Source organism: Corvus hawaiiensis, chromosome 12 (genome assembly GCF_020740725.1).
Source record: "Corvus hawaiiensis isolate bCorHaw1 chromosome 12, bCorHaw1.pri.cur, whole genome shotgun sequence".
Classification (NCBI taxonomy): domain Eukaryota; kingdom Metazoa; phylum Chordata; class Aves; order Passeriformes; family Corvidae; genus Corvus; species Corvus hawaiiensis.
This window is the reverse complement of record NC_063224.1, coordinates 1,158,150-1,167,927: the sequence shown is the minus strand read 5'-3', so window position 1 is coordinate 1,167,927 and position 9,778 is coordinate 1,158,150. Positions and strand designations below refer to the sequence as shown.

Sequence of the window (9,778 nt, the reverse complement as noted above, 5' to 3'; positions counted from 1 at the left end):
CCCCCTGAGATGACCATGGGTGCTAGCATGGGTGGGCACAGCAGCCTCTGGCCCTGGCAAGACCCCGAGCTCTGGGGGTCTCCCACTGGCTCCAGGATCAGCTCCTGACAGGTGTGGGATGGGGGCAGCTGGTGGCACTGGGGATCCCTGGGGGTCCCTTTCCATGGGGTCACCCCCAGCTATGCAGTGCTTTGGGACAGAGGGGTATGGGGGAAGCCAGGGCCTGCAGCATCCTGAGGGGCCCTTCCTGCCCGGGGGGTCCCTGGGTACGATGTTTGCCCCCACTGCAGAGCCGGGACCTGTGGGGCTGTGGCATGGGGAGACCCTGGGGTACTCCTGGCTCCTGTCACCCACCAACACCCACTGCTCCCACAGCCCTGGATGGGAGAGGCAAGGAAAGCCCGGGGACTCTGTGGCTGCAGCTGGGAATATCAGGGGCACGGGGAGCCGGGGGTACGCGGGACGGGCAAAGCACCAGGGATGTTGGGGGTACTGGGGGCTGGTGGTGGGCTGGGGGTACCGGGGGCTGAAACGGTAACGGGGGTACCACGGTAGCAGGGACCGCGGGAGAAGTACCCCAGCAGTACCGTGGGGGGGTACCGAGATACCGGGCGTAGGGGGTACCGGGAGTACCGGGGTCCCGGGTGCGGGCGGGGCGGGACCGCCTCCTGTCGGGGCGGGACGGGGCGGTTCCCGGCGGGGTCGACACCTGCGGGGCGGGATCGGGAGGGGACCGGACGCACCTGCGACTCTACGGCGGCAGTTCCCGATCCCTCCGGTACCAACCGGCACCGGCACCGGCACCGGCCATGGGGCGGCGGGCGGGCTGCTCGGTTCCGCTCTGCCTCCTCTTGTTCCTGCTCCAGGTGAGCCACGAAATGGGACGGCAGGACCCTGCCCGGGGCAGCGGGACCCTGCTCGGGACCCTGCCCGGTGCTAACGTCTCTCTCCGGGCAGAGCGGGCAGCGGCTGTGCCAGCGGGCAGCGTCGTGCCAGCCCGGCTTCACCGCCGAGACCTTCGCTCTGACGGTGCCGCGGGACAGCGTGGCGGCAGGACGGGCACTGGGACGAGGTAAGGACACGGAGACAAGCGGGTGTGGAGAATAGGGTGGCTGCGGGGACGGGACTGTGGGTACAGGGGGGTTGTGGGACAAGGGTGGGCAAAGGGGGACATGAAGCCGTGCCTCCGTGCCCGAGTGATGCCAGCGTGGCCGTGGGGACAGGGCTGTGGCAGTGGGGATGGTGCCATTGGGGTGGTGCCATCGCGGTGGGGACAGTGCCATGGCGTTGGGGACAGGCTTACTGTGGTGGCAGGTGGCACAGGGGACAGAGCCGTGGTGGTGTGTCCACATGCAGCGGTGGGGCCACGCTGAGGGCCCTGGTGGTCCCAGCGAGGGCACCAGTGGTCCTGGCCCTCCTGGTGGGAGGGCATCGTGGCGCGGGGGCAGCGGGAGCCGCTCCCCGGGGTGCGCCAGCGCGGGCGGCGCTGACTCAGGCGCCGCAGACCTGTTGGGGCCGGCAGGTTGGGGTGTGGGGTGCGCAGGCGCCTGCCCTGCCCCAAGCCTCACCTGGCACCCAGGGTTCACCAGGGTGAGCCCTCCTTTGGACCCTCAGTGTAGGCCCCCAGGGCAGCTCTTGGAATGGGGACAAGGCACCACGATGGGCTCCTAGGCTTTTGGGGACATAGTGTCCCGCTATGCTGGCACCAAAGCCCTGTTCTGGTGTGACAAGGGGGCACTGGGGATCTGTGTGCTGGGCACCTGCTGCCACTCTGCGGTCCCCAAAAAGCACTCTGAGGGCTCTGGGGCTGCACAGTGGCCATTACCATCTGCACCAGTTCATGGCTGAGAGTGGTGCTGGCACTGTGGTGTGTGTGCCAGGGTGGCTGAGTGGGGACAGAGCTGAGGGGTACTGAGCACCCAGTGCTGCAGCAGGGGCTCCCAAACATCCTCAGCTCCGTAACGGCTTCACCTGGGAGAGCCAGGAATTGGACCCTACGTCATACCCCAGGAATTGTGTTTGTTTGCCTTCTGGTTGATCGTTAACGTGCAGAAGCCAATGTCCATGAGGGCTGGGCCTGATACCAGGGTGACAGCCAGGCCTGTGACTTCCCTGCAGCACCGGGACCTGCGGAAAATCCTCTGTCCTGGCACCAGCACGTTCAGTTTTGGGTTCCGGGCACAGTCAGGGCGTGGGAGGAAGGAAGGGGCCATCTGCCCTTGAGGCCTGTGTGGCACCCAGTGATTCAGAGCTGTGCCACAGCAATGCCAGCCATGGGGTGGCTGAGTCTGGTGGGTGCCAGGCCATGCTGGGCCACAGAGCACCCCAAAGCTCACGGCCAGGCTGACGAGCCGGCCTGTAATTAGCTTGGTGAGTTGAGCGCGGTGTTTTCCCTCCAGCAGGCCCAGACAGGCCCTGCGCGGCGCCAGGGTGGTGAACAGCAACACCTGCGTGGGGGCTGCGGCGTCACCAGGGCTCTGCTCTGTGGGTCGGGGGGCTCTGGGGTAGTGGGGACGTGGTGGGGGCTGGGACAGTCCCCGTCAGCTCCGGGTGGAGAAACCTTGAGAGTCTGAAGTCACAGCGAAACTCGGGTGACGTCAGTGGGATGTGTCACCCTGCAGCACCTTCACCCTGGGGTGAGCCCCCCGCCCTGACGCTGCTGCCCGTGTGCAACACATGGGGTGGTGGCACTGCAGGGATGGTGACACCCTGCTCTGCCTGTGCCCAGCCCCATTGAGACCTCACACGACATGAGGTGGATTTGGGGGCTGCCCTGTTCCCCTGTGTGGGGTCTCAGCCCCACACCCTCTTTGGCAGCCTGGTCGTACCAGAGTCTGGTTGTCCCAGTGCCCTATAGGTGGTGGTGGGGGGGACTGGAAGTGGGGGGCACCCCCTGTGGGACTCCCTGAGCTCTCCTTTTCTCCCACCCCCATCATTCCCAAGAGAGGGCCCCCCCTCCACCCCCCACAGCTCCCAGCCCCGGGGAGAGGAAGGCTGGGGACAGCCCTCCTTCAGCCAAGCTGGAAAAACAGGTTGTGCATGGCCAGGTGGGAAGGGGGGGAGTTGGAAGGGGGGGAGAGCAGGAAAGGGGGAGCGGGCTCTGAGCACCCTCATTGAACCCCGTGCGGGCTGAGCAGCGAGCACTCATTGCACTCAGTGTGGGGCTGGGGGCTTCGTGCTGCCCCTCGCTGCTCCCACGGGGCCCCGGGCCAGGGCCGAGCTCCGCGCCCGCGGCCGCCTCTGCTTCCCGCCTGCCCCGGCACGTTCCTGCCCAGCCGGCCCCACCGGCTCCCCAGCCCTGGCCGGGGGTCCCGCCGTGGGGCTGAGCGGGGCTGGCATCGCGCCGGTGGCTCCTCCTGGGCCGAGTCGGGGGCACCGTGGTGGGCAGGGGGGCAGCGATCGCTCGCCCTCCACCCACAGCCAGCCCGGATTCCTGGGCTGCTCGCGGGCTGACGGAACCCCGCGGGCCCCGTTCCGTGCGGCCGTGCCCGGCCCCGCACGGCCCCGCACGGCCCCTTGCCGAGGCGCGGGTCACGCCGGGGCGATGGTGGCAGTGCTGGCTCCGGAGCCTCGGTGCCGCTGGCTCCAACAGCTCTGTCGCAGACAAAGGGCGTTTGTTCGGGAGCTGTGGCCGCGCGGCCCCGCTCATGTGATGCCGGCTGACCGCTGCCTCGTGGCTCTGCCGCGCCCAGCCGAGACCCCAGCTAGTGACACCGGGACCCCGCCTGGCCGCTCTCCCTGGGGTTGGGGGTCCCGGGGGTTCTGGCTGCCAGGACACTGGGTGCCAGTGTAGGTGAGTGACTGCTGCCCTTGCTTTTATTGGAAAAGCAGCTGGAGAAGCACAGTGGTGGTGACACGCCACACTTGGGGACACACTGTGCCACAGGGATACACCCATGTGGGGATGTGCTGTGCCCGGTGCCATACCATACATGGTGCTGGGGACAGGGATGTGCTGTGCCAAGTGCCACTTGCTCCATTGTCACTGTCCGGCAGGGATCCCGTGGCACACCAGGTCCTGCCATGTCCCATCCTGGACCAAAGCCAGGGCAGGGATGCACCGTGTGTCGTGCCCCGGTGGAATCCTGGCAGGGCATGTGTCACTGTGTGTGGAGCATCCCCACCACTGCTGTGACCCCACACCCCATGCTGCTGGGATGTGGCTGTGCTGCGTGTGCCCATGTCCCCAGAACCTCCTGCCACTCAGTCCCTTATCCCCAGTGAGCTTTGTGGACTGTGGTGAGTCGCACCATGCCGCCTTCCTCTCCGACGACACGCGCTTCAAGGTGAGCAGGGATGGTGTCGTCTCTGCCACCCGGCCCCTGCAGCTCCAGCGGGGGGAGATCACCTTCGCTGTGCACACCTGGGACGCTGTGGGCAAGAAGCATTCGGCCAAGGTGATCCTGCGCCGGCGGTGGCACCAGCACCGACACCACGAGCGGATGCAGCAGGTAAAGGACAGACCCACTCCCTGGGGTCACAGCAGCCCCTGTCCCTGGTGCAGAGAGCTCAGCAAGGGGCTGGCACTGAGCAGAGCCACTGTCCCAACAGGACACAGTACCCGACATGCTGATTTTCCCGGAGCATGGACATGGCCTCCGGCGGCAGAAGAGGGACTGGGTCATCCCCCCCATCAACTGCCCCGAGAATGAGCGGGGGCCCTTCCCCAAGAAGCTGGTGCAGGTACGTGTCCCCACAGGGACCAGGCAGGGTCCGGGGTGTCCCCAGACTGCTGGGACATGTCTCCACCCCCTTTCTTCCTGCCTCGCTGCCAGATCAAATCCAACAAGGACAAGGAGATGAAGGTTTTCTACAGCATCACGGGGCAGGGAGCAGACACCATCCCCGTGGGTGTCTTCATCATCGAGCGGGAGACAGGGTGGCTGGAGGTGACGAAACCCCTGGACCGGGAGCAGAAGGATAAATATTTGGTGAGTGAGGGGGGGTCTGTGGTGGGACGGGGGTGGTCCTGGGGGGCTGCACACACACTGACTGTGTCCTTGCAGCTCTACTCCCACGCCGTGTCAGCCAACGGGCAGCCCGTGGAGGATCCCATGGAGATCATCATCACCGTCACTGACCAGAACGACAACCGGCCCGTCTTCACCCAGCAAGTCTTTGTTGGCTACATTGAGGAGAATGCAAAGCCAGGTACGTGGGGGACTCTGAGCCAGGACCACACAGAGCCCTGAGCGGGAGCAGTGCCAGGGTGTCCAGTGGATTCTGTCCCATGATAAAATCTCCCTGGCTTGTCCTCGTGTCCAGGCACGTCCGTGATGACCGTGAACGCCACGGATGCAGATGATGGGATCAACGTGAACAACGGCATCATCGGCTACTCCATCCTCAGCGAGGAGCCTAAGGGTCCACAGCAGATGTTCACCATCAACGCCGAGAAGGGCATCATCAGTATCATTGGCACAGGACTGGACCGGGAGGTGGGCACCTTGCCATGGCCCAGGGGAACCTGTGGCAACTCCACAGTGGGATGTGCCATGGGGTAAAAGGGATGCTGGAGCCCTGGTGTCCATCTGGTTTTGGGACGTGCCATCCCTGAGTCACTGTCCCTGCCTGTAGGGGTGTCTGCAGCCTCGAGCCCACCAGGAGCTGTGCTGGGGACACTCCAGGGACCCCCAGCCTTGCTGAGCCCTGGAGTGGGTGCAGGGCCAGCCCCTCGGGTGGGCAGCCGGGACATCAGCTACCTCTGTGCCAGCAGGGAAGAGCAAGGCTAAAGAAGGGTGGATGAGCAGGCAGGCAATGCCTGGAGGAGGGGAACACCCCAGTCCCCACCCCAGCCCTAACTGGGGTGATTTTGCCCTGCAGACCACTCCCAACTACACGCTGATCATCCAGGCTGCGGACCAGGAGGGCACTGGCCTGACCAACACCGCCACCGCCATCATCAAAGTCACTGATGTCAATGACAACCCTCCCGTCTTCAACCCTGCCATGGTACCAGCCAGCCCCAGCCGCTGCCCTCCCGGGCATCATAGCACGAGCCCCCAGCTGGGGTGCCTGGGGCCACACAGGTGACCGTCCCTGTCCCATTTTACAGTATGAGGAGTCAGTGAACGAGAACGAGGTGGGAGTGCTGGTGGCCCGGCTGCATGTGACGGACCAGGACCTGCCAGGCTCTCCGGCCTGGCATGCCGTCTACCGCATCCAGAGCGGGGACCCGCAGGGTGACTTCGAGATCACCACTGACCCCAAAACCAACGATGGGCTCCTGAAAACTGCCAAGGTGGGTCCTGCTGCCACATGGCTGCCTCAGCACCAGCTGACTCCCTTCTGGCACTACCCGGTTTCTCTCCCATCCTCAGGGCCTGGATTATGAGACCCAGAACCGGTACAAGCTTGTGGTGTCGGTGGAGAACGAGGTCCCCTTCACTGTGGCCCTGAATCCTGCCACGGCCACTGTCCTGGTGCTGGTCAAGGATGTGAATGAAGCCCCCATCTTCATACCCCCAGTCAAGCAGGTGGAGGTGATGGAGGATGTACCGGTGGGATACCAGGTCACCTCCTACACAGCCCAGGACCCCGACAAGGACCAGAGCCAGAAAATCACGTGAGTGGAGGGTGATGGTGGCAGGGCCTTTGCTAGGGTGTCTGAGGGGCTGTGCTGCACCATGTGCCCCTTTCTCTCCCCCTGTTGACCCCTGGCTGCCCCCAGGTATCGCATGGGCAGTGATCCCGCGGGGTGGTTGGCCATTGACCCTGAGAACGGCATCGTCACGGCAGCCCAGCCACTGGACCGGGAGGCAGCGCATGTCATCAACAGCACCTACAAGGCCATCGTCCTGGCCGTGGACAATGGTGAGGGTGTCCAGCTGCTGCCCCCCTGCCCACTTCCATGTCCCCCTGTGGGGTCCAGGCCCCTCCCTGGGTGCCTCGCTGACTCTCAGTCCCACAGGATCGCCACACGATGCCACCGGCACGGGGACACTGCTCCTCCTGCTCCAGGATGTGAACGACAACGGGCCTGTGCCAGAGCCCCGCAGCTTCGACATCTGCAACCAGCAGCCCGAGGAGCAGACGCTGAACATCGTCGACAAGGACCTGCCCCCCAACACCTTCCCCTTCAGGGCAGAGCTGATGCACGGCTCCGGCAGCAACTGGACTGCCAGGGTGACTCCACCAGGTGGGTGCCACCTGCTCTGCTGCTGGGCCCTGCAGTGGGCACTAGGCTGGGGACCTGCCACGGGGCAAAGTCCTGTGCCAGTGCCAAGGGTGTTCCCAAGCCAGAGCTGGAAAAGGGGCTGGAGCACCAGGAGTGGCTGAGGGAGCTGGGGAGGCTCAGGAGGGACCTTCTCACTCTCCACAGCTCCCTGGCAGGAGGGTGCAGCCAGGATCTGCTCCTAAGGGGCAGGACAAGGGGAAACAACCTCAAGTTGTGCCAGGAGAGATTCAGTTGGATATTGGGGAAAATTCATTAATGGAAAGTGTGGTCAGGCATTGGAACAGGCTGCCCAGGGCAGTGGTGGAGTCCCCATCCCTGGAGGGATTTAAGAGCTATGTTAATGTGGCACTTGGGGACATGGGTCAGTGGTGGCCTTGGCAGTGCTGGGGGATGGCTGGACTCAATAATCTTGGAGACCTTTTCCAACCCAAATGATTCTGTGGTTCACCAAGACCTGGTGAAGCTGAGCATGAAGAAGGAGCTGGAGCCGGGCGAGTACAGCATCTTCCTGAAGCTGCTGGACGGGCAGGGCAAGGAGCAGATCACGCCGGTGCGAGCCCAGGTCTGCAGCTGCGAGGGGCCAGCCAAGAACTGCGAGCGGCGAGCGTTCATCTCTGGTGGCATGGGGGTGCCCGCCATCCTGGGCATCCTGGGGGGCATCCTGGCACTGCTCAGTGAGTACCTGGGGACAAGGACGGGAGGGATGGAGTGCGGGTCACCCTCTCCCTGCTGCCCTGACGCCCTGTCCCTGTGCCTGCAGTCCTCCTGCTGCTGCTGCTGCTCTTCGCAAGGAGGAGGAAGGTGGTGAAGGAGCCGCTGCTCCCACCCGAGGATGACATGAGGGACAATGTCTACCACTATGACGAGGAGGGCGGTGGCGAGGAGGACCAGGTGAGATGGCTGTGCCTGCTGGACCCTGCCCACCAAGTGGTGGTGGCAGTGCCCATGGCTGTCCCTCGAGCCTTGTCTCCTCCTGTCCCCCCAGGACTATGACCTGAGCCAGCTGCACCGGGGGCTGGATGCCCGGCCCGAGGTGATCCGCAATGACGTGGCCCCCCCGCTGATGGCGGCCCCTCAGTACCGGCCCCGCCCTGCCAACCCCGACGAGATCGGAAACTTCATCGATGAGGTGAGTCCTGGCCCAGGGGGGCCAGGGGGTGACAGCTCCCTGCCACACCAGCACAGGGGCCGCAGGCACTGACCCCTCTGTTCCCCCAGAACCTGAAGGCGGCCGACACGGACCCCACGGCCCCCCCCTACGACTCGCTGCTGGTGTTTGACTACGAGGGCAGCGGCTCGGAGGCCACCTCGCTCAGCTCCCTCAACTCCTCCGCCTCCGACGGCGACCAGGACTACGACTACCTCAACGACTGGGGCGGCCGCTTCCGCAAGCTGGCCGAGCTCTACGGCGGCGGCGAGGAGGACGATTAGGGACCCCCGGCCCGCTGCTGCCACCTCATTTCACCCCTCCAGACTCATGCCGGTCTCTACCTGGGGTGGCCGAACCCCCTCCAACACCCCCTGGACCTGGTGCCCACATCTCCCTCACTGAGAATAGCTCAGGCTCACTGGGGATGGGGTGTTTTGGGGTAGTCTGGCTGTTTCCTGGCCCCCTTGGCTCCAGGGCATGGAACAGCTTGGTCCATTCCCCATCCTGGAAGTGAGGTGCTCCCACCTCTGGAGGGCAGGATCAGCTCCTTCTTCCCTTTTCCATGGGGGAAAAAGGGTTTCTCTGGCACTCTCCAAAATACCTCGTGCTCCCAGCCCCACGTAGCTGCTCTCCCACCAGGCTCAGATCGTGAACCTGGTGATGGAGAAGTAGGATGAGGTACTTGATCAAAACAGACCAAAGATGCACCGTCACAGGGAATTGTATTTACTACAGTATGTACAGGCAGATTTCTATTTTTCTGTATCCCAGATTATGGTTTGATTTTTGCCCGTGTCATGCCAGGTGTAATTAGCGTGCACTCATTGAAAGGCACTTTCTGGAATCAAAGGGCTTTCCCGAAATCCTGCCCTCTGTCTTTAGCTGTCGTCACCGTTTGTATTTTTTATCATGGGAAAAGGGTCTGACGCAAGCTGGGAAACCAGCAGTGGCCAAGTGTTGATTGCATGGTTTTTATATAAAATTGAAATAATAAATTGTTTTAAGAAAACCAAATCCCTTTCCTGCACGTGAGGCTCTGCCGGTGCTCGAAGGCTTTACCTGCTGCGCAGGTGTGGCCAAGGCCCCCTCCACAGGGCAAGTGGGCAATCAGCGTCATGGAAGGGTTTGAGCTGGAAGAGACCTTAAGCATCATCCAAATCCCCTCCTCTGCATGGACAAGGACACCTTCCACCATCCCAGGCTGCTCCAAGCCCCGTCCAACCTGGCCTTGGACACTGCCAGGGATGGGGCAGCCACAGCTTCTCTGGGCAAGTGCCAGGACCGCATCACTCTCAAGTGAGAAGGATTCCTTCCCAGTATCCCATCGACCCCTGTCCTGTGGCAGTGGGAAGCCGTTTCCCTGTCCTGTCGCTCCATCCCTCGTCCCAAGTCCCGTCCCAGCTCTCCGGGCGGTTTCGCCTCCCTTTCCCGACCTCCCCAAGATGGCGGCA

General features: G+C 63.8%; 1 protein-coding gene across 1 annotated transcript; it reads left to right on the top strand.

The window, feature by feature from the left end:
- Positions 1-723: 723 nt before the first annotated feature.
- CDH1 (cadherin 1) lies at positions 724-9,341 on the top strand. The gene is made up of 16 exons (XM_048316707.1): positions 724-866; positions 958-1,072; positions 4,222-4,451; positions 4,552-4,683; positions 4,776-4,931; positions 5,007-5,151; positions 5,266-5,438; positions 5,824-5,952; positions 6,056-6,241; positions 6,321-6,565; positions 6,671-6,813; positions 6,911-7,138; positions 7,630-7,851; positions 7,938-8,068; positions 8,163-8,306; positions 8,396-9,341. The coding sequence occupies exons 1-16, from the start codon at positions 810-812 to the stop codon at positions 8,606-8,608; spliced, it is 2,649 nt and encodes an 882-aa protein (XP_048172664.1). The 5' UTR covers positions 724-809; the 3' UTR covers positions 8,609-9,341.
- The last annotated feature ends 437 nt before the right edge of the window (positions 9,342-9,778 follow it).